This window comes from Betta splendens, chromosome 16 (assembly GCF_900634795.4).
Source record: "Betta splendens chromosome 16, fBetSpl5.4, whole genome shotgun sequence".
NCBI lineage: Eukaryota > Metazoa > Chordata > Actinopteri > Anabantiformes > Osphronemidae > Betta > Betta splendens.
In genome coordinates this window covers 7913058-7935670 of record NC_040896.2, presented here as the reverse complement: position 1 = coordinate 7935670, position 22613 = coordinate 7913058, and the positions used below count along the sequence as shown (strand labels likewise).

General features: G+C 47.9%; 5 protein-coding genes and 1 long non-coding RNA gene across 9 annotated transcripts; 2 read left to right on the top strand and 4 right to left on the bottom strand.

The window, feature by feature from the left end:
* The first annotated feature begins 232 nt into the window (after window positions 1-232).
* Window positions 233-5218, top strand: notchl (notch receptor, like). 2 transcript variants are annotated; one of them, XM_029130210.2, is made up of 11 exons: window positions 245-450; window positions 1131-1275; window positions 1355-1687; window positions 1808-2028; window positions 2184-2508; window positions 2603-2778; window positions 3029-3090; window positions 3167-3290; window positions 3930-4027; window positions 4115-4446; window positions 4542-5218. In XM_029130210.2, exons 1-11 carry the CDS (start codon window positions 399-401, stop codon window positions 5044-5046), a joined length of 2373 nt encoding a protein of 790 aa, XP_028986043.1. In that variant the 5' UTR covers window positions 245-398; the 3' UTR covers window positions 5047-5218. The 2 variants fall into 2 exon arrangements, 1 of the variants encoding a protein (XP_028986043.1); XR_003783601.3 differs by lacking the exon at window positions 4542-5218 and having other exon boundaries at window positions 233-450; window positions 3622-4027; window positions 4115-4166.
* A 613-nt stretch (window positions 5219-5831) lies between these two features.
* Window positions 5832-7055, bottom strand: LOC114843360 (transcription factor HES-2-like). The gene is made up of 3 exons (XM_029129849.2): window positions 6882-7055; window positions 6650-6736; window positions 5832-6563 (listed from the first exon to the last, which is right to left on the bottom strand). The coding sequence occupies exons 1-3, from the start codon at window positions 6924-6926 to the stop codon at window positions 6066-6068; spliced, it is 630 nt and encodes a 209-aa protein (XP_028985682.1). The 5' UTR covers window positions 6927-7055; the 3' UTR covers window positions 5832-6065.
* A 4529-nt stretch (window positions 7056-11584) lies between these two features.
* Window positions 11585-13180, bottom strand: LOC114843443 (transcription factor HES-5-like). The gene is made up of 4 exons (XM_029129994.3): window positions 13041-13180; window positions 12799-12891; window positions 11880-12682; window positions 11585-11764 (listed from the first exon to the last, which is right to left on the bottom strand). The coding sequence occupies exons 1-3, from the start codon at window positions 13083-13085 to the stop codon at window positions 12203-12205; spliced, it is 618 nt and encodes a 205-aa protein (XP_028985827.1). The 5' UTR covers window positions 13086-13180; the 3' UTR covers window positions 11585-11764; window positions 11880-12202.
* A 1004-nt stretch (window positions 13181-14184) lies between these two features.
* Window positions 14185-18373, bottom strand: pbx2 (pre-B-cell leukemia homeobox 2). Its single transcript, XM_029128267.2, has 8 exons — window positions 17951-18373; window positions 17189-17262; window positions 16181-16425; window positions 15732-15922; window positions 15450-15585; window positions 15211-15352; window positions 15043-15137; window positions 14185-14949 (listed from the first exon to the last, which is right to left on the bottom strand). Exons 1-8 carry the CDS (start codon window positions 18190-18192, stop codon window positions 14869-14871), a joined length of 1206 nt encoding a protein of 401 aa, XP_028984100.1. The 5' UTR covers window positions 18193-18373; the 3' UTR covers window positions 14185-14868.
* LOC114842607 (G-protein-signaling modulator 1) lies at window positions 17265-21498 on the top strand. Of its 3 annotated transcripts, none has more exons than XM_029128270.3 (5): window positions 17265-17476; window positions 19385-19899; window positions 20131-20296; window positions 20445-20674; window positions 20839-21498. In XM_029128270.3, the coding sequence occupies exons 2-5, from the start codon at window positions 19420-19422 to the stop codon at window positions 20977-20979; spliced, it is 1017 nt and encodes a 338-aa protein (XP_028984103.1). In that variant the 5' UTR covers window positions 17265-17476; window positions 19385-19419; the 3' UTR covers window positions 20980-21498. The 3 variants fall into 3 exon arrangements, with proteins under 3 accessions (XP_028984103.1, XP_028984104.1, XP_055359012.1); XM_029128271.3 differs by lacking the exon at window positions 17265-17476 and adding an exon at window positions 17514-17934; XM_055503037.1 differs by lacking the exon at window positions 17265-17476 and adding an exon at window positions 18848-19047.
* Window positions 21255-22600, bottom strand: LOC121201694 (uncharacterized). The gene is made up of 2 exons (XR_005896751.2): window positions 22511-22600; window positions 21255-21872 (listed from the first exon to the last, which is right to left on the bottom strand). It is a non-coding gene; the product is annotated as an uncharacterized LOC121201694 (long non-coding RNA).
* Window positions 22601-22613: the final 13 nt, after the last annotated feature.

Genomic DNA, 22613 nt, shown 5'->3' with positions numbered 1-22613 from the left:
ATCTATGAGTTTGAGTGGCTAAACACATTTGGAAGTTCAAATTCAAACCACGCACAAACCAAGCCTCCCCACACACACACACACACACACACACACACACACACACACACACACACACACACACACACACACACACACACACACACACAGGAACACATGCGGTCATTGCCCTTCTATTCTTCTCCACACAGTGGCAGGAAGTCGTCCAGATATCCGCAGGGCCTCTGAAAACGCGAGCGAGGGAACAAAGTGGGCTGGGTGAGGGGAGCAGAAGGTGGCGGCGGCGCTGGCGATGATGGAATTGTGCGACTGTAGCTGCAGCAGAGAGTCGAACACCTCCAGCGAACCAGAAGGCAGCTGCTGATCGGAGGCAAACAGCTGGCCTGCACCGCTCAGAGATGTGGGCTCTGGGGATATTTGCTGTCCTGGGACTCAGCTGGACGTGTGAAGGTGAGTGAGCAGATACTTTATTATTAGATATCCATAAGTGAAGCCACTGCTTCACTGAGCCCAGATTAGACTCTTCAAATAACACGAGCAGCTGCTAAGGTTGATCACTGACCAGACTGAGTGTGTATTTCACAGCGTTTTAGCCAACTAACTAAAAACAGGCATCATAACCGATAGACTGTACGTTTACTTTCTAATCACATTTAATTTTTTCCTTTTGCTAAAGCGTTCATAGTGGTTGTGTTTGAGACGAGGCTCCTCCGCTGAACAAGTGAAACAAAAAGCAACGTATCTAATTTCAGCTCAGTCGTTCCTGTTCGTACGGTGCCACTCGCACACCTGCCAAGCCCATTGTCCTGCTCCATCACATTCCTCGTTGCCACGGCGACACCCTTCACCCTTTATCGAGTCCCGGCCCACTCCGTTTCCTGTTGCTTTTCGCTTCTCTTGGAAACTTCCTGTTTATGTCGGCCCCGCTTCCTGTCCCCTCCGCCGCTCGCCACGAGGACCCACCTCCAACGCTTGACCTGCATTGTTGCGAATCACCACTAATGCTGTGGAACAATGAGGGCGCTCGGTCTGAGCAGGAACTGCTCCTGCGATAACGCGCTGGGCCAGAACCCAGTGCATCACGTGAGGCCCAAGGACCAAGTGTGTGAGCTCATGGTTTGTGTCCGCAGCTGCTCCTGGCGATCCGTGGGGTCAGTGTCCAGTCAAACGAGAGTGTAGCAGCAAGTTTGGAGACGGAACGTGTGACGTTCGGTGTCTGGAGCCTGAGTGTCTTCAAGACGGCTTCGACTGCCTGAAGGAGAGGGGCTCCTGCAAGTAAAACGCCGAGCATCCAGCACATCGAGCGCGTGTTCTTGACCTTCTCTGTCCGGTCTCTGACTGCTGTGCCCCTCAGTCCAGGCCACGTCCAGTACTGCCGCCACAACTACGCCAACTCCCACTGCGACCAGGGCTGCAGCAGCGCCTCCTGTGGCTGGGACGGCAGCGACTGCTTCAGGCACCAGAGCCCGCTGTGGGCCAGAGGCACCCTGCTGCTCCACACCAGCGTCCCGCACCAGCGCGGCGCCGCCTCCAACAGCTCGCTGCTCTGGGCGCTCAGCATGGTCCTCCAGTCGCCGCTCATACTGAGAGGCTCCGCCCCCCTCGCCGCCAACAGGGACCTGTTCGACATTGAACCTCAGAAGCTCGCGAACCTCCAGGCTCAGGCAACGCCGGCTGATTCCAATGGGTGGGTACCGAGGGAATATGGTGTCATCAAAATATGGAGTTCAACTTTTAAATCCACAGACTTACTTCCTGTAAATGGACCGGCTCGTTCCTGGCGTTTCCTTCCTTTCCTCTTTCCTAGTTCGCTCCTCTTCCTCCAAGTGGACAACAGGCCGTGCTCCCGCCAGCCCTCTACCTGTTTCCTCTACGCTACGGAGGCTGCCAGCTTCCTCCGTGCCGTGAAGTCTCTGAAGCCCAGCTGGATGTCTGCCTACCGCGAGCTGTCGGCCATCATCAGCGTCAGAGGCGTCCGAGAGGAAATAGGAAGCAGAGAGGAGGATGTGGCACATGAGGAAGTCAAAGGTAGGCTCGCGTGTCCTGCCTCACACGCACCGCTTTGAGATTCACCCAAACAAAACATGATGCTGTTTCCATCAGACGTCACAGTGAGTAGAGCAACTTTATTTCAACTTTAATGGCTTAAAACCTCTAAAGTTACTGACATTGTGCCTTCAAAGAGCCGCTCCCCGTGTGGATATGGGGCGTGGTTGCCGTGGCGATCGGCCTGCTGCTGGCGCTGCCCGCGCTGATGTTTCTGGTGGTGAGGAGGGTGAGGCAGCATCGGGCGGCGAGGGAGGCCCACAGCAGCGCGAGGCACAGGCCCAAAGCCGCCGACAGCGACGGCAGAGCCAAGGGCTGGACGACGCACGCGGTCCATCACGAGCACCGGCTCAGAGGCAGCAGGGACAAAGACAAGATCAACCTGAAGAAGAAGAAGAAAGCGAAGGAGGCGGAGAAGAAGCGGAGGAGGGAGCCGCTGGGGGAGGACGCCATTCGAATGCGGTCAGATCTGGGCTGGGGCTTTTATTGTCACTAATCATAAGGAATTCTAGCTAATACATTTTACATTGGTTTCTTAACGAGCTTTGGTTTCCAGACCTCTCAAAAGGGACCTGGAGGTCGGCAGTGACACAGACTTCACCCAGAGCTCGATGGAAGACGTCAGCGTCAGGTACTCCAAGCGCCAAGAGGAAGTCTCCATCTGCGACCACCGCAGCCCGGAGCAGAAACAGTACCGCGCCGGGGGCTCGCAGGCCCGCAGACCCGCCCAGCGTGAGTCCCTGCCTCCATGCGCTCGCTCATCGACAGACTTCGCTTCTCCGAGTCCTGCATTTTACCACTAGAATCAGCTACAGGCCTGTGACACACAACATGAGCGTCCTGCAGTGTTTGACACGGCCCTTATTGGATTATTTTAAGTGATTATGGTCCATTCACAACAGTCATTGAGATGTAACTTATCGCTCCATAAACAGCGTTTGTTGACATTCTTTTAAGCTTAAATGGTTCTTGTCGCCCTCAGCGTCTCCCAGCGGATGGGAGAGGAACGCCATGCCTCCCCCCCTGCTCAGTCCTCCTCAGCAGGTCTGTCTAGACTATTACTGTAACATCTTATGTATGTTTAAAGGCTCGGCATGTTTCATCCAGCTTATCTTTGCAGTCAGCGGAGTGGTGCGGCCCTGACGGCTCCGTGGTTCTGATCCGAGCGGTGCGGAGCGGGCTGGACAGGGTGGTCCTGGAGCTGCTGCGAGCGGGAGTGCCAGTAAACAACACGGATCACACCGGTAATGCATCTGCGTCAAAGTCTAGAATCAACGTGAGAACCCAACATGTAGAACCAACATGTAGAACCAACATGTAGAACCAACATGTAGAACCAAGATGTAGAACCAACGTGTGGTCCAAACATGTGGACCCAACATGTAGAACCAACATGTAGACCCAACATGTAGAATGCAACATGAAGAAGCTCAGCTGGAGCGAAGGCGCCCGTGCAGCTGGTGTCCTGTTTTCTGAGTACTGCTGTAACTTACCTCATCTCTCTCACGTCCCCCTTTTGTGTCCCTCCTCTCTTCTTCTCTCCACGGCTGCATCTCCTTCTGTCTCCTTCTGCAGCTCCCCTGCTGTCGTCCTCCGACTCCGAACAAACTTAAATTGCTCTGAAGCTCTGGTCATCGGATGCATTAACCCTTTGCTGCTTGTCCTTTTTCTTGTCTTTGCTTTCTCTCGGTCAGTCTCCCTTTCATCCGCCTCTGTTGGATTCTCTCATTTTTACCAGACATAAATCACCTCCACATACTTTCCCTTCATTCCACCTCTCGTCACCATTTGGGCTCGATTCTGTTGTGTAATAGTTGTTCATTGGCTGAATTACTCCCTCCGTTCTTCCCTCACCTGCCCTCCACTCACACTGTCTGTCTCAGGGAGGTCAGCCCTGCACTGGGCATGCTCAGTCAACCACCTCTCCCTAACCAGGACCCTCATTCGCTACGGGGCTGCGGTGGACCTGCAGGACAACAAGGTAGGCTTGTTTTAGTCTGTTAAAATTAAGTTGGATGAAGGATCAAATCAGACTAATTGCATTGATGTCTTGATTTTGAATTCTCAGGGCGAATCAGCGCTCTTCCTTTCAGCCCTCCACGGTTGCTATGACACTGCCAGGCTTCTCCTCCTTCACGGCGCTAACTTGGAGCTACACGACTGGAGAGGACGCCGGCCCATGGACGTGGCCAGGGAGGGCATGCACCACCAGGTCCTGGAGCTGCTGCTGGCTCACCAGATCCAGAGAGGCCCGGTTCCCGTGGACACGCCCGGTGACGTGCTGTGGGAGGAGCGTGGCCTGATGTACTCGCCCTGGGCTGGATCACAGGGCCTACCTGGACGGAGCGCTTCCTTCTCTGGGATCATAGGCCACAGAGATATGACGCCGCCACCACAGAAGTGCGTTTACTCGTGTATTAGTCTGCCTCTAATGTGCACAGAGAGCTTAAATTACCCTAGTGTGAGACTGTCTAATCACTTTCTTACTTTGGCAGCAACTGGTTGATGCCTGGAGTGCAGTACCCTGCCCCTCAGAACTGGCGACCGCAGCTCAACCAGTCAGCAACAGCGCTGGTTCCGCCGAGGGTCATGGGCCGCTCCCCTCGGCCAATCAGCACGCTGCAGGAGGTGACCTCAGAAGACGAGGATCGTGACAGACACCACGAAGCTCCCAGAGCCACGACGCCTCACTTCCTGTCGCCCCAGCCGGCCCCTCGGCAGCGTTCCTTTTCCTGCACCCAGCATGCATTGCAGCGTCGGCCCAGCGGCCACCAGCCAGAGCCCAATTACATTATTGTGACAGACAGAACAGCCAACGAGCCCATAGAAAGAGTCGTGGTCTCACCGCCCACAGACACTGTTGCGCCGTCAGATCGACAGCCAGCCAATGAAAATCCCCACAGAGCAGAACAAGCTGCTGTGAGTCCAACAAGTACAGAACAGAAATCTAGAGGTGAGAGGCTGAACAACACCACTGACTCCACACAGACAGCCTTGTAGAGAAGAGGAGGGAGGGACTCCAACCCAGTCATTTAATGCAGAGTGGCATTTGGAGATAACTGGTCTGAACCTCTGTTGTTTCAGCTTTGCTACATATTTACTTTCTAAAAAAAGGGTTGTTGATATGTTTGAATGTACTGCAACATGGACAAATAAACATGTCTGACATAAATAGTTTAATTTAACAAATCAGGCAGTGACCCTGAAATTGAACTACTTCATGGTGGTATTCTGATTATTATTGAAACTAAAGGTAAAAACAAAAATAATCCTCATGGCGGCACTAAGACCTGAGAATCTTTACTGTGTTTGCACAAACGTCATAGCTGAAACCCTTCAGCGCAGCACACGTCTGTGGCCGCTGGCTGTCACACACTCAAAGGTTTTCTCGTGGGAAAGGGGGAAATGGCGCCGCATTTACTACCTGCTAAAACCGATACATGATGAAAGGGGCGCGCAGAGAGACGACACCTGCCGCGTTTCCACTGACGCGTGAAATGCAAATAAGCTGCAGACTAAAGGACGCGCTCCGTGGCAGCAGCAGCTCTTTTACTTGATTCGAGAAACATGTTATTATTGTAAGCAAAGCTACCAGTGCGTAAAATGCCCGGAGTGGCACATTACGCGTGCGTGAGCTAAACGTCATATCTGCACTAGGTTCTTTCTGCATGTTCAGTAAGTTAGAATCAAACTTGTTCTGTTGTGTTTTAGTCTGGAGCGTTTGTCAAACTGCCTTTTATGCTCAAAGTAACGGCGCGTGCCAGCAAACAACAAATACAGACGAATCAGTTTTAAAACGTGTTTATTTACAAGAGACTAAATAAATTAAGGTGCAAAAATACTTGCAAAAAGACACAATACATGAGATCATAAATGTACAGTATCTACAGCTTAAATGAGGTTTAGCAGGAAGCAGTAATATAATATATTGCACTGGAAATTCAGAACGAACACAATATGCTGCCGCATGAACATTAATCTCCATGCTCGAGTCATCAAAAGTCCCGTTGTGGCCGGTGTCAAGGCCAGGGTCTCCACAGAGACTGGCCGACCGGGAGGCTCATCCGAGGCGGACTCTGCTTGTTGCCTCGACCCGTGACTCTGTGGGTTTGTTGGGAGGTTGGACGGGACCGACTGGGCTCGACGCAGTTGGCCCCGTTTAGCGCATGCGTGCGCAACCTGTAGCCTGACGTGCGTATGAGCATCTGCAGAACGGCCCTGGACGACCTCCTGAGACGCAGAGATCTGGCCAAGGCGTCCGTCTCCTTGTGCTCTTCTGCGGACTCCGACCCGACGAAGCGAGCGGTGAGAGAGGCGTCCAGTGCCCCCTGCAGCCACAGGCCGGTGCCAGCGGCCCCCAGGAACAGGGACGCTCTCTGCAGGCAGCTGGAGAAGCCGTCCCGGAAGGACTGGCCCTGACCTGCAGCTCTCACCTTGTCTTCTCTGCCAGAGTTCTGCAGGAAGACGACGGTGCGCTCCAGAATCTCGGTTTTCTCCACTCTGCGCTGAACTTGTTCCTATAAAACAAACAATGAAACTGTCAACGAGCCGCTTCTCTCGTCCCTCAACAGCTCTTTAATCTTGTGCGCAATATGGTATTTACCTGTGGTTGTAACAACAGGCCCTTAAGTCTGTCAAGGCTGCGGTTCATCCTTTCTCTCCGACGTCTTTCCACCTGTGGTTTGAGAATCTGGCGAATCAAAGAGAAGACCCAGAAAATAGTTATTCCATCAGTTATTCCAAGGACTGAGACGAGACCGAATCCTTTACAGACCTCGTGAAGGCCTTCACAATAATCCACTATGCATTCGGTAAACAGAAAATGGGACAACTACCTTGCTCGTGGACTTTACGTCCGAAGAATCTTGAAGCAGTTTCATGTTTGTGTCGCGTGCAGGAGCCGTGAGCCAGAGCTCAGTGTCGCCACGCGCGTCTCCGTGAAGGCTTTTAAGCTGTAGGTGGGCGTGACTTTACGCCCCTCGCGCCAACACTTGACGACGAACGTGGTGGCGTTTAATACTCCAGACAGTAAAATAAACGTTAAATATACTTAAAGTCTGGAAAAAATTAAACGTGTAATGTCCTGCGTTAATGTTTTAAAATAGAGTTTTAATGTAGAGCGTGAGTGTTTCTCGGGCAGAGAAAGAATAAGTTATTGTCATAAATACGACAATAGACAATACATTTTAATTCGCTGCATTGATGTAACAGAATGAAACCTACAATTCATTATTGTGACTTTCCTTTTTTTATTTTAACACATTTGGCCTGAATCTGAAAGCAGACTCAGTGGCGTGCCTGCAGGGCCTGATTTGCTTTGTAGAACAGCTGTCTATCCGAGTGTGAGTGCCACGCGCCAACAAAAGGTGTTATCAGCTCGTGCGCCGCTTATTTACACGTGTGGGGAAAGTACAGAGATCCGCCAACCCAGCGTGAAGCCGCGTTGCCACGTTCATGACAGGGCTCTGCTTTCCTCTGGACATTAGCAAGAAGGAGAGAGAAAGGAGGAAAAAGGAACAAGTCAAAATGTGGAATGCAATTAACTGCTTTTATATCGACACCTGTGTTTATTTTATTGCAATTTCGTATTTGTATCCAACAAGAAATCTGTAAAGTTCTGGGAAACATGGAGCCTAAATGTTTACTGCGTAAAATGACTTTTTACGCGCGACTGGCAAATACCTTGGAAGCACTGGCGTGGTGTTGAGAGCGCAGCGCGTGGGAACCCGCAGCCCACCTCTCCTCCAAACACCCTGGTTGTATCATTTCTAACAGGTAATAAAGTGTTAATGTCGCGCCCTGCTCGTTTTCCCACGAGACGGCTGAGAAAGAACTCCCACCTTCTCCACCTCTCCCGACTTTTAAGCTCTGTATTTAACCCACCACGATATCACTGGATTATTAAATACTGAAGGAAATATTGTGAATTTAGTAATAACCACATTTTGCAGTAGCCGTGTTTCAAGGACAGTTGCGTAAAATTGGCCAATTTACGCACGACACCAAGTCAACGGCTAAATAGTTGAATATCGTTAAATAAAATCACAACATCAAACCATTAATCGACCTTTACGCGCGCGTGTGCGTGTGTGGGACTGAAAAACACTTCTCCTCATACGCATACGCACTTTGTCCGTGATGTGTCTGTGTTAACAGGTAATAAAGTGAGGATGGAGCCTCCAGCTCCACGTCCCGATGAGACAGAGCTGCAGAACGCTCTCCCACCGTCACACGATCGACATTTGTCCGCTTTGCTGTGTCAAGTGGCAAATGTGGATCCACGGAACCCTCATTTATTTATTTATTGTCGCCCGGTTTAAAACTCGACCATTTGCCCCGTGTCCCACTCAGCTCGCTTCAACATTGACTCACCACGCTTATGTCCTGCTTCACTAATCTGAAGCATTTGTTGTGCTGTGCTTACAGTATTTGAAATATTATCTGAGTTGAATAAAAGCAATAAACACTAAATGTGCAATGGAAATCAATAAAAACAGCGTCTTCTGATGTTTGTGATCTTAAGTGTTATTTTAAATCACCCTTTTCTATTCAGGGTTAGGGTTCTCCACAGTTCCAAGGAGAACGATGCTTTTCAGCTCCGCCGGTGGTGAGACCATTGTCTTTCTTATAGTCAAGTCTGACCTATTGGATCTGACACGTGCAGCAGCTCCATGAGCACGCGACCACGCCACTCCACACCTACTCAACACGAGCCAGACCAACAGCTGGGTGACGTCATTATAAAACACTATTAGAAATAATAATAATGACTCGTCAATGCAATCATTCAATACAACAGTATTTCAACCGATTTTAATTTCTAGAGCTGGATTAAAGTGAATGTTTGAGTCCTGTAAGATTCCTTTTGACACGTGCCTCTCCCTCTATTTTTCAACAACCTGTACTTTAATACCTGGACGTCAATTAAAGGCTTTAAAATCCCCCCCTAGTTAAGATAAAATCGTTAAACGTTTTTCCAATTCTCCAAGTTTTACGAACTAATTTATCTTAGTCGGTATGAAACCCCAAAACAATATGGAACACACACTGCTTTTGTCGGATGAACCTTGAAGCGGCAGCCTCAATAATGCATGAACAGACACAATGAGTTACTTTGCATTTGTGTGAGCGGTGCGTGGGAACGTGGAAGCCTGCAGCTCTCCACACACGTCTCCTCGAGCTGAAGGCTCTAATTCTAACAGATAATAAAAGTGCGAGAGTTCCGCTGCGTTTTTCTCACGAAAAGACCCACAGGACGTGTTATCAGAACAGGCAGCCTCCAAATGTTTAAATACAATAACTTTATTCCTTATGAAACGTGCGCACCAGGAGTTAGATTTGAATAAAAAAATATTTATGTAATTTTTCCACATCTCAGTGTGAATCTAGTTTCCCTTGGTTGATTAGCCACATGTATTATTTATTAATAACACACGCTGTTAGTCTTTTTACTTCTAATATGTCTAAGACGTCGATCACGTGGAAGTAAAAGACAAATAACCTCAGTGGTCGCACGGACCTCAACGAGGCAGCGCTGTGGACGTGGTTGAACGCTTCCAAACACTTGGCATTGGCCTGTTCACTAATTCGCATGGGCTTTTACCATATCGTGGGAACATTCTGAGATTAAAAGCAGACTCAATGGTCCTCCACTGATTTGCGTTTAAGTACAGCTGTCTTGCTGAGCGCGTGAGGCACGCGCCGCGTGAAAGGCGTCGTCAGCTCGTGTGAGGCTTATTTACATGTGCCAGAACACAAGAGGAGTCTCCCACCTCAGCATGAATAATGACTCGCGTTGCTCTGTGCGTTTCTATCTATCAGTCGAGTCTAACAACAAATGTGCGATCTTGAATGAAAATAGCAGCATAAACTGCGTAAAATCGTGTTTTACGCGCTGCTTTCCAAATGGACAGGTTATTCAGTCCTCTACCGTCAATATGCAAATATGAGATAATGTTCATGTAGTTTCATTACCAAAATTAAATTACAACATTCCACATCTTTATTTATGGTGAGAACTCGAAAAGCACCCATCCTCCATACGGGGTTTTCAGTGGTGTCTGTGTTAACAGGTAATAAAGAGAATGGAGCGTCCACGTCCCGATGAGACAGAGCTGCAGGACGCTCTCCCACCGTCACACGATGCACATTTGTCTGCGTGTCGCTGTGTCAAGTGGCAAATGTGGATCCACACCCCTTATTACAATTTATTACCACTCGGTTTAAAATTGCACCATTTGCCCCGTGTCCCACGTAACAGTTCAGCTTTACTCATGGTTTTTATGTAACCAAGTTATTATAAGATTTCATGAACAGGCCACACTTTACCTTAAAATGCAAGTGCATCTCTTTACTTGCAAACATTTTTATAAATATGTACATATCCATTTTGATCCATATCCATTTTGATTTTGATGCTGAAAAATCAGCAAATTAACATCGTGTCCAGTAAAGTTCAGGACTAAGACTTTACTTCTATCTTTCCATCAGCACGCGACCACCTAATTCGGACACGCGCCAGTTGAGAAGCTTAATTAACAAAGACGAAACATTCTGTTTTATTTCGCTCGCTCGTATTGACACGTGCCTCGGCCTTCGTTTGGAAATGAAGCGACCCTTTATTCACAACGTGCTTTTCTCTGCAGTCGTTTCTTTTCCCGCTGACGTCTTAGCACCCGGGCGTCAAATCAACGTATTGAATAAAACACAATGGATCCGTGCTGAGTGAAGACTCAAATCCTCATTACAATCCAATGCTAATGCTCCCAACAAAGGAAACGTCGGTGCGTGGGAACGTGGAGGCCTCGGTCTTCACTCCGCTTCCTCGTCTATTAATTCTAACAGATCATAAAAAAGCGCAGAAGGAGTTTCGTTGTTTTCTTCCCACGAAAATGCCCCAGAACTTAATATAGTGTCGGTCAGTGGAGCGTAAGTACATGTTAGAAGTGTTTGGAATCATTGTTGTAAAAAAGATTTGCAATTTGCAAAATATTAGCAGTTTCGGTAATATTTCTTCTTGAGAGGCGATGATCACACGAAGGGCTGAGCGTCAAAGGGGAGAAGGTGTTAGGTGTTTGGTTTCCTGTCCCGGACACGCGTAATGTCCTGAGAACAGCTGGTCAGAGGCTGAACGTTATAACGGAAACAAACGTGGACGGGAGCTGATCTGCTCTGACAACTTATTCCACGCAGTAAGAGATTTAAACACTAGATGTGATGTTTGATCGCAGGTCAGTGGCCTTAAGGTTGCATTGTTCCGCTCTGGCTTTTTTAGTAGGAGATGCTCACTGTTATAAGCTTTAAAAGTCTGTGGGCAGCTCAGATTTATGGTCAGCGTGTGAACGTGCTGTCTTTGAAGTCTTTGAAGTGATTGTGTGACCAGACCTCACACCTGAGGATGAAGCGCTGCTTTACAGCTGGAGCTAAACAGAGCTGTCACAGGCACAACAAGACTCTCAGGATGCACCTAATCGGACAGATCACCCGACACCATGGTTTCTTTCTTAGTAATACTTTATTTAACATAAAAAAAGACTCAGCTCACCATAGGGAGACATTCAGAATAAATTAATGTGCAAAATAGACAATAGATATTATTAGGGGATATAATACGTGTTTCATTAAAAGTCAGATGTAATTGAAAGAAGGCATCGTGGTGCAGAGGTGTAGTGAGGGGCTGAACGGGGCCCTCTCAGCCTCCAACCCTGAGGTCCCACACCTAGAAATGTGATGGATGAACACTCTGTCAGTATCCATTAAGGGGTCACATTCTGATCGCTGATCGCAGAACCTCCATCAGAACTGGAGGACTTCTGCTGAATAATGGCACTCACCTGTGAACCTGCTCTTCAGCTGAGCAGCGGTGCCGGTTGGACGTCAACGCTCAAACAAACCAGTCCCAGTCCTGTGACTGCAAAATGGAACGCTGCCGCAGACTCGCCTCGTGGGAGCAAATTAACTGGGAGACGCGAGTCAACCCCGGCACACATACAGCACATGTAGAACATAGATTTTTACATTATTTACAGGCTTTGACTTGGTTGAGGACCAACATCAGGAGTTATCAGACATCAGAACACAGACTAATATGCAAATATTCTGTAAAGAGTCAATATCAATTAGGTCTTAGAGTCAGTAAAACATCACTTGGTGGCCGTCAGGGCCAGGGTCTCCACAGGGGGTGGCTGGCTGGGTGACTCTGGGACGGGTTCTGTTTGACGGCTTGACCTGGGGCAGAGCCCTGCTGGTCTGGAACTTGGAAGGAACGAACAGAAGCAGGCGCTTGAGGACGCTGTCCATGCTTGGACTTTTGCCTCAGCGTCTGAAGAATGAGCTTCGTGTTCCACGGAGAGCTGGAGGTGCCGCGGCCCTCGGTTCTCCCCCAGGAACCGGCACCTTCAGAGTCCGAAGTGGCAAAGCGAGCAGCAAAGGACAGGTCCAGTGCTGCTCCGAGCCACAGGCCCTTGCCCTCCGGGCCCAGGAAGCCAGCGGCCCTCTGCAGGCAGGAGGAGAAGCCGTCCTGGAAGCAGCGTTTTTGGCCTCCACCGCCACCGGCAGCTCCTCCAGCGGCGCCCTGGAGGAAGAGCACCGTCCGCTCCAGAACCTCGGCTTTCTCCACCCTGTGGTGAGTTCCACCCTGCAACGCAGCATCAGTACAATTTCATCTCTGCAGTAGGAGACCTAAATGCTTCATATTCCCATGTTATAAGCTGGTCCAGAACCAGTATGGACAAGTGTTGTCAAAGCATCTACCATTTGTGGCTCCTGCAGCAGCATGGCCCGGAGACGCTCCACACTCCGGTTCAGCCGCTCCCTTCGACGCTTCTCCACCTGAGACTTTGTTAACTACAGAGAAATGATAAAAGGCACAATGAGCATAGCGAGCCGATGAAGCAAGTTGCTTTACATGAACGCTAAATTCCATGAGTTTGCAATAAACGGACCAACTGGAACAGCTAAATAATCTCAGCGCATTAGAATAAAACTCCTTTTACCTTTCGGTCGCTTCTTGCATCCACTGATTCCTGGGAAATCTTCATGGTTGCCAATAGTCCGATCCAGTTCCTGAGTCAGTGATGCTTGGTTCTGTCTGATCAGTTAAATGCGTCTCCTGTCTCAGGCTGCTGCTTTTATCGCCTCCCTCCTCCTCCCAAACTTTACAGTCCGCCCCCGCCCGTCCGTCCCGACCCTCCGCCCCCGCCCCGCGGCCGCTGGTACCCAAGGTTTCTAATTCAATTAACCATATTAAGTTAAAAGGGCGGATCCTATAATAAACTGATACCAGTCTAATTATATCAGAGACAGCGCTTAGTTTTAACATAAGCAATAAAAAGACAAACGAAGCAAACCACGCGTAAAATGATTTAACGTAAATAAATAAACGGCATCTGATTCCTGAAACAACTTCATACATTTGCTACTTACTACGGTTTGGCACATTTCGCTTAGAAAACTGGCATTAGATTAATACAATTGAATCCATACACAAATGACACAAAGCACAAATGATATGGAGCGATAGAGTCTGATTTCCCAGTCCCCGTTAAAGCATCTTTGTAATGATCTGGACAAACTAACCGGATTAACGCTCCATGACTTTTGCTCTCTTTTCATTAGCATTAATCGTGCGCTCGATTACGGCGACACCACGCTTCGCTCCTCTGCGTTTGTTAGTCAAAGGCGCAACAGGCGTTGACGCTCAGCTTTCACACCTCGGTGCTAAACTCGAGCACGCGTGCCATTTGGAGCGGTGTCTCGTGCGGACGCGCCAAAGATCAGAGCTCAGTCGCTCAGCATTTGGTCGTGAAAACCCTTTGGTGACAGGCGACCGTGGGAAAGACGCGCTAAAGCCAACGTGGCGGTCACTGCGCCTGTTCAGTGTCCACATCACTGCTTTACGAGGCAACAGCTGCATTCACAGTCCTGCTTGGAATCACCTTTTGTGGTGACATTTACCCAGGACATAATTCACTAGAATAGGTCCATTCTGAATAATTCTGCAGCCTTGCAGTATAAATCTGCACTACACTCTTTATCTCAGCTGCACCAGTTACAAAACACGCAGTTATATTATTTTATATTATGGTTTATAACAATTTTGATACATTTCTCCACATAAATATGAACGGATCACCAAGGTGGATGTGAATACAGAATCTTTATTGTAAAAGAGGTAGAGAGAATACAGGTGTTTCACTGTACAGAAAAAAGACAGCACTGTTGATATACTCACTCAAACCGTTAATATGGACTCAAACACTCGTTCATCTTACAGGGACAAATAAGCCCGGTAGAAAAAACAAAACAAAAAAATACAGAGAAACAAACACACAAATTCTTTGGATTTTTCTCTATTGCCCTCTCATTCACTAAATGCATTCTCTCTTTCTGAGCTGTTAAAACGAAAATAGTTGTAGCACTAATAGTAAAACAGCAATAATATTAATAATAATAATGATATAGTGTGCTAAAAACAATGATAATGCGGTTCCATTCCTCCCCCTTCCCATCCCAACCACAAACACACCTCAGTAACATGTCAGAAAGTAATGGGAAAACAAAACCCTACAACCCCGTTAATAAAGTCGCACTCGCATGCACGCCACGCTTTCACTCTACCACCTGCGCACTCAGCTGAACAATACAATAATAATCATGAACAAAGCTGAGCGGTGAGAAAAGAAAAGCATGTACAAATAACCAAACCAAACGACATACAAAACAAAAACACAACTGCAGCCAAGTGGGAAGTGTGATATCATTCTTTTCTGTCTGTTCCATCCTCAATCTTTCCGTCGCATCTGTGCCAGAGGGTGGGGGACATCAGTCAGAGTTTTCAGAGTGGTCGCTATGAGGAGAGGTGCCGGATGGGGGCGAGTTTCGGCTCTGCCAGTTCCCGTTCGCCTGGAAGATCAAAAAAAGTTTAATTTATTGATAAACAGACATGTAAGACATCACCAGCTCTTCATTTACATTTGTGTAAAGAAAGCAAGTTACCTGCACTCCCATTTGGTAGCTTGACTGCTCACCGTTCACAGGTGGAACCCCGAGGAAAAGGTCAGCTGACCCAGACAGTGAAAAGGAACCAGACCCTATAAAAGCACCACCACATTAATAAAGACATTAGCAGTTCTGTTAGCGTGTCAGATATTAACTCCGTGCTACCTGTGGAGTTGGGGGTGTGCGGGGAGTCGTCGCCCTGTCTGGCACCCAAGGCTGTCTTCATGGCATACAGATTGGCCTCCTCCTGGAACTTACCAATGTTCTTCTTGTAGCGGATTCTCTTGTTGCCAAACCAATTTGAGACCTGACAAAGGAAAAAGCCAAGGTGATCCACTGCACAGAAACCAAGGACGCAGCCCTAACAGCATGTTAACACACGTCCAGTATGAGGGGGGACGTACCTGAGAGACAGTGATTCCACACTGCTTGGCAAGTTCCTCTTTGGCTTCTTCACTGGGATAAGGGTTGGACAGGTGGGAGTAGAAATACTCGTTCAGGACCTCTGTTGCCTGTTTGCTGAAGTTACGCCTCTTGCGTCTGATGAGAGGAAAAAAAATGAATGACATTCCACTGGTAGCAATTGCACCTACATTATAATCTGGATTCCAATTTACAAAAAAAGGAAATTACACTTGGAAGTAATGCATACTGACAATAAAGGTCTGAGTAACACACACACACACCTGGCATCAAGGAAGCGGGACCTTAAGATCATGACTGCCTCGCAAGTGCTCTGCTTCAGCTGAGTCTGGATCGAGCTGAACTTGCGGTGGATGATGGCGACCATGCGCTCAATCTCCCGCGGGGTCACAGGTCGTGTACGTGACTGCTCCCTCAAAAGGTTCATCACATGGGTGGTGAACTCAGTGCATGCCTGGGCAGTCAGGGCATAAAAGCAGTGGACAGTCAAATACAGAAACAAGCACAGCAATTAAACTATGACTTATTACATGCTCATAATAGGACCTTTAAAATAGACACGCATACTCTGTTTTTTAATCAGCAATATAGGAACAGTAGAGAAGTTATGTAATGTGCTCTCTAGACCTAACATACCAATAGATTACTTAGGCGAACACCATTAGCACAAGCATGTACAGGCAATGTCAGCACTCATGTTGCGACACGGTACCTGCTCATACTTCTCCAGCTCAGTGTGGTAGATACTGCGAATCTGGCTCAACTTGCTTTTGTAGTCGGAGTGCTCGAGCGAGCTGTCAGGTGACATCCCTCCAGAGCTCGTAGCAGCAGACACGGCAGCGGCAGCCCCACCACCCTTTTCCGGCCCAGCCACTCCCTCCGCCAGCAGCATGTTGTCCAGGCGCACCAGCTGAGGGTCCTGAGGTTCCTCCTCCTGCGCGTTCCTCATTGACAGGCCTGTCAATAACACATTTATAGGGTTTACTGTGAAAACACTAATGGAAAAAATGTCTTCTGGTTCCACAGTCACATCATTTAAATTGAGGTCATACATTTCCTGTTTTGGTGCAGATTGTCGCCTTATCTTAAACCAGGATATCCCAGCAAACCAACCAGGGGAAACACAAGATGCTGAGACAGTAACAAATGATCCATCTGTGTGCTATTTCAAACTTACATGCATCCTTCTGTTTATTTTCAGACCTGGTCTTTTTTAGATTATTTTGCTGCACAGAAAATGTATGTCAATGTATCTTAGAAGGGAGTAAAATCAGTTTAACAAATAAAAAATACTTTGTTTTTCACAATAAATCATCAAACCGTGAAATGTTTATAACCACGTGACAATGTAAACCTGCTTGTAAGTGCTTTGAATGTGCTTCGAAGGCTGACTGTGTGTCCTGTGGTATTATGTGTCTGTTTGCCTACTGTATCAGCTGTCGCTTGCCTCTATTTTTATACCAAATAACATTCTACATAATGAAAGTCTAATTATATTTAATTATTGTATGTTTGATGATTTTGACAGGGGGAGCGAGAATATTGAGAGTTGTTTATTATTTAAGGCACAGTATGGATAAAAGACTGAGCAAAGCGCCATTATTGGCGCTTTCATTGGCCTCTGGTGGCACAACGTCAACGCAGTCCCGTAACGTGGCACCAGCTGAAGAAACATCAAAACAAAGTGGCAAAACAGCAACGTTCAGCTACGAACTCGTACCCGTTTTCTCCTTGATCTCGCACAAAACGCTGAACAATGCGGGTTTCATTCGGTGACAGTTCAGGGCATGTTTCCTGCACATACAAATGAGAGCATGACTTGTAGCTTACATAGCAGGCAAACAGTTAGTGACAGTGACAGCATGCAAATCAACCAAAACAACAACAACAACAACAACAACACGAACGGCGAGACGAAGCAACTGCTGCTAGCTTTAGCGCGGCTACGTTCGCTAACGTTAGCTTCTGGCTAACTGTGAGCTAACAAGGCATTTGGCTTTATCTTTCGGTAAGTCGTCGGTATATGGTAGCCAACAAATTTAGTCGGTTTTTGGTTCTGCAGAATATATTCAGACACCAACCTTTAGCTCCAAATGTTGCATTAGCGCTACTTGCTAGCTACCTATCGTAGCTTTGGCTAGTTAGCGCGGTTAACGCCGCCTAGCAAGCTAACAATGGTTACGTTTCAGCACGTCGCCGCTGAAAGGATCGCACAAGTACGTACGAGCAATGTAAACAGGCTCTGGCGACCGTAACTGCAAATAATTGAGTATCTGATCAGTTTATGACAAGACCAACTTTGTTTTGGTTAGCTAGCGTTAGCTATCTAGTTAGCTCCAGGCTAAACAATCTACAACACATAGACAATAGATTGAAGTTCAGGAAACTTTGCCCCTGCGAGTGGGAGTCAATAAAACATCAACGAAACGCAAATGCGATGTCCACCGGCCTAAAATTAAAAAAAATGTAAGTTGCCACCAACTTTGCTTGTGCCTCGTCTAAACTTTGGTCGGTGATGGTCATTATTTGCTGCAGTATGTCGCCGATATCTCTGCGGGTTTCATGTCCGTTCTCCGTGCCCTCGAGGCCCGAGTCCCCTCCGTCGGACCGGTGTTGGGAGGGTTGATGGACCGAGTTGAGCGCGTGCATCCCGGGGTGGCCGCTCATGCCGAGTCCCCGGCCGCTGGAGGGCCCGTTGCCCGTGAGAGGCTGCTGCTGCAACATGCTCAGCGACGCACAGTGGCGACGACTGCTGCCCGACCGCGCTCACGGAGCCACGACGCAGCCCGGTCGGAGGCACCGCGGGGCCAGCTCCCCTAGCGAGCGCAGGGGGGCGGTGCAAGCCCGGGGGCCCAGCGTGTCAGACGGTGGCGGCAGATGCTTAACTCTGCTGGGCGACGTAACCACAACAACACAACATCCACACGCGAACGGGAGGGCGTGAAGGGACAAACGGGGGACGTGGCGAAGGAAAGCCCTGTTGCCACCTGTGGGAGCGTAAACAAGCATCGAGACGGCACCAAAGAAGCCGCTCCAGTGCAAACTGTTGCATGTCGCTTCACTCGTCTGAGTCTGAGTGTACTTCTCGTTTTCAGCTGCGAGTCAACAGGATGTGCGCCAAAACCACAGCAGTGTCAGAAGAACTGTTCGCCTCTTTCAACACGTTTGACTCAGGTTTCAGTCAGATCTATAGCAGCTCTGTTGTCTGTGGCTGGTTTCACAGCTTCATATATACTCTCCATGATAAAGATCATTGCTTGGCACCATTCTTCGATTAACGTGGTGTGTGTGTGTTTGCGTGTGGGGGGGTCCTACTGTTTTGACACTAACATTTCACAATAGCATGACTTGTCAGATGTGGGCCAAACAAATAGGGGTGGGCTGTGGTAAGAGGAACAGGAAGAGAGGAGTCGAGCGAAGGTAGCAGACAGAAAAAGGCAGGCGCTCGTCACGTCGCAATGTGATAACAGGTTTAGTTCTTCATAAAGATATTGACGAGTGACAAAACAGAATGCTGTGCTCAGTCTGTGGTGACTTAAAGAGATGAGGCTGTAAAGAGAGGACCTTCAAGACATAAAGGTAAGAGTGAAATAGGTACATTGACATCTACTTCGTGGCACAAGTAGCCTCCGGGGGTTGAGCAAGTTTTGGCAAAGAATGCATCAGAAACATCCCCAATTACCTCACACACCTTTAGTGTAATGCAGGTAACAGGAATATCTGTTTTACCTTCGGATTTCCCAGCTTAAACATCTGTAGTCAACATGCTAGGACTTGCCAAACTGGTTTCTCATAGCTTTCTGAGTAAGAGAAGGAGACTGCAGCTCCACAGTCTGTCTGGAACGACTTCACCGTTGATCTTTTTCTCAGAGTCTTTCACTTTGTATCCGTCTTTTGTCTTTTCATGGTTTAACAGCGGGATTATTGAACTGCGCAGAGATCAAAGTTGAAATGGCTGAAGACGGGCTCCTCGAGCCTCTCATTATCACCGAGGAAGGAGACGTAACGACGGGGCTCAATGAAGGCGAAGCAGCGAGCGCTATGGCTGTCATCATACAGAGCTGTAGCGGCGAGTCGTCTCCAAATAAGGAAGAACGGCGCGGAGGAGAGACGGAGGGTGAAGAAAGTATAGTGAGAAAAATCTGTTCAGAAGACCTGGAAAAGCAACAAGCTGCACGAGAGGAAAAGCAGCACGAAGAAGTGGCTGTGAATGAAAAGGACAAAAAGGAAAATGATGAACCAGAGGAAACAGAGACCACCAGTGATGGACAGAGCACACGTGATACAGAGGGCAAAGGTCAGATGGACAAAGTGTTGGCTGTCAGTGAGAAAGCCAGTGACACAGGAGACAAGGACACGCAAAGTGACCCTCGAGTGGAAATGAGGTTAAAGTCTGACGGGACAGAAAGACCAGAAGAAGATTCAACTCAGGTGTGTAGACTTTGGTTTTTCTGTCTATTCCTAGTTAGTGCTGACTTATCGGGTCAGTGCAGTGAACGGTGAGAAGCAGCAGGCGGCCTTTTATTACCGAGCATGTGGGAGTTCAGAGGACTTGAGTGAATGCTTGAGCTGTGCCAACAAATAGTCGGCGCCTCTCACCAGAAACCTTCCCCCCACCCCCTCCCTCGCTGCTTCTTCTGCCGCCTACCCACGCTCTCTCAGGCTCGCCGATTAACCCCAGACTTCCCAGAGACGCTGTACGAGCTGCTCTGCACGCTTCAAGAAGGCCGGCGGCTCAACGACCAGCGCTGCTCCTTCCGACTGGAGAGCGGAGTCAGGAGGCGGAGGTGCCACTCCGAGCCCAACACCACCAAGCCGTGCAACAGAGGTGGGGGCACTTCCAGGGCTTCTGCTTATGTAAAGTAATACAACTGATGCAGCTCTTGCTTTTGTTGTAGCGATGCTGTCTCTTGAACCTTGTGTTTCCACCATAGACCACTTAAACGCTCTTCAAAACGTCTCTCGTGTCTCCACAGTTGTCTTTTCCTCCATGACCTCCCTGCAGAAAGAGGAGTTCTTTGACCTCGTGGCCACTGCTCAAGCTCGTCGGCTGGATGACCAGAGGGCTCAGCTCGAGAGGTCTGAGCCGCCGAAACCTAAAGCCAGAAGCTTTAGAGGCAGCCTAAAGCAAATCTCTTTTGTGAAAAAGCCTGCACCAGTTGTTGTTCCCAAGGAGGATCTGTATGACATGATTCTTACCACTCAAGTAAGGACTAATTCATTCATTTTATTGTCAGGGCAGAAGTTGTTGTTGTCAGTGTGCATCTTCGGGGCAGATAACTTATTATGATACCTGATCATCATAGGAACTTCCAAAAATCATTTGACATCAGGTACTTAGTTTTCCCCACTGTTTCCCTGCGGACACAGGCCCAGGGCCGGCTGGAGGATCAGCGCAGCAGGGCTCCTGGACCCATGGATGACGAGGACTTCTTCTCCCTGCTCCTCAGGGTCCAGGGAGGACGCATGGACGAGCAGAGGACTGAACTACCATGCATGCTGCAAACCTGAGAAGAAGCAAATCAAATGAAACCAGAACACCGGGGCTAATTTTGTAGCCTTTCCAGTATTGTAGCTTTTTAGTTCTGTTTTCTGTTAACGCGTGTTTTCTTGATACGATGGCGCTTTGTTATCCCTCGTGCTGGTTTGGATCGGCGTTTAAACTGTTGAGACTGTAGCGAAAACGCTAATATTAGAGCAACAGAGCTTTTAACATGACTGGAGCCACAGTGGTGGTAAGATTGTGAAGTTTACTTTTAGGTTTTGTTTTTGATTAACAGGATTGATAGTCAAGCTTTTGTTTTGTGCGGTTTAGGATTTCATTGAATGTTTGCTTTGAGTGGTTGAATGGTTCTTTGTGTGTTCCTGCTCTTAATGTGGTCTGACCTCTCATGAGCTGTTCTCTGTTGTTCACTCTATTTGTACCATAGACATTAAACAGATGAGGAGATCATAGTTTCAAGGACACAGTGCTTGATTGTAAATGGACAAATCTCCTTAAAAAATAAAACAAAGACTTAGTTTATAAGAGACTGTGTATTTATCCATATATCTTCTGATGATGTCATTACAACATGTTTTTTGCATAAATTAAGGTTGGACTAAAAAAAGGTGTTTTTCACAGGTTCTTGAATTATACTTCAAGGTCAAGTCAAAAAGCAAACACAGATATTTTTATTTTTAACATACTTCCTTCATGTTAAGCCCTTTTAAAGTGTTAGAGGTTATAAAATGCTGAAGAGGCGAGTGGATCCCATTAATCATGTGATCCAGAAGCCCAATAACACTATTCCAGGGTCACGCTGTGCCTTCAACCAGCCAGGGCCAGAATCCTGTGACCTCTTCTCGTGGATGTTTGGCCCAGTCAGCACAGACGAAGGCTTTCTGAGGAAGTACTAGCTGGTCTGCACAACAGAGGTTAGAGGGGAGAATGCTTTGTCACTTCCTCAAACTGAGGACAACACCCCAACTAACACTGATATCATCAGTAAAGTAACAGATACAATGTCTATGGGGCCATTGCGTTGTAGTTGGATTGTAGTTTCAGTTTTACTATTGCATTTATCGTTTGAGGAATCTGATGAAATGGTCTTTTTTGTCTGCTCTACTTCTGCTTCAGATAAAATCACATATAGACAGATGCACATTTTAAACAAAAGGAACAGGAGAGGAGGAGAAAAGCATGTAACCCAAAAGAAAACCACACTTCACACAAATTGTGAAAGAATGAACAACAAGCAAACTAATCAAGTTCAGGTTCCACTTTTAAAATGGAAGTGTGTCCAGTGGTGGTTGGACCAATAAACTGCGTCATAGTGTTACTTTGACTTTTTACACTAAATGTTGACTAGATCAACATCTATACTATATTATATATATATTTATGCTTTTATTTGACTTCTCTGTCTCTGTCTGGCTAGGTAAACAGTCCTTTACTGGTCACAGGGTTGCCGGTTCAGTAGCTCCTTCTGTCATATGCTGGCTGAAGTGTCCTTTTGTTTTGTTGTATAGCAGTGGCTCAAGAGGTGAAGCATTTACCCACCAATTATAAGGTCATGTGCCGCAGCGTCCTTGGGCAAGGCACCGAACCCCAAGTTGCCAGTTGTCAAGTTTTGCTTTGCCTCGCCCTCAGTGACGTCACATAC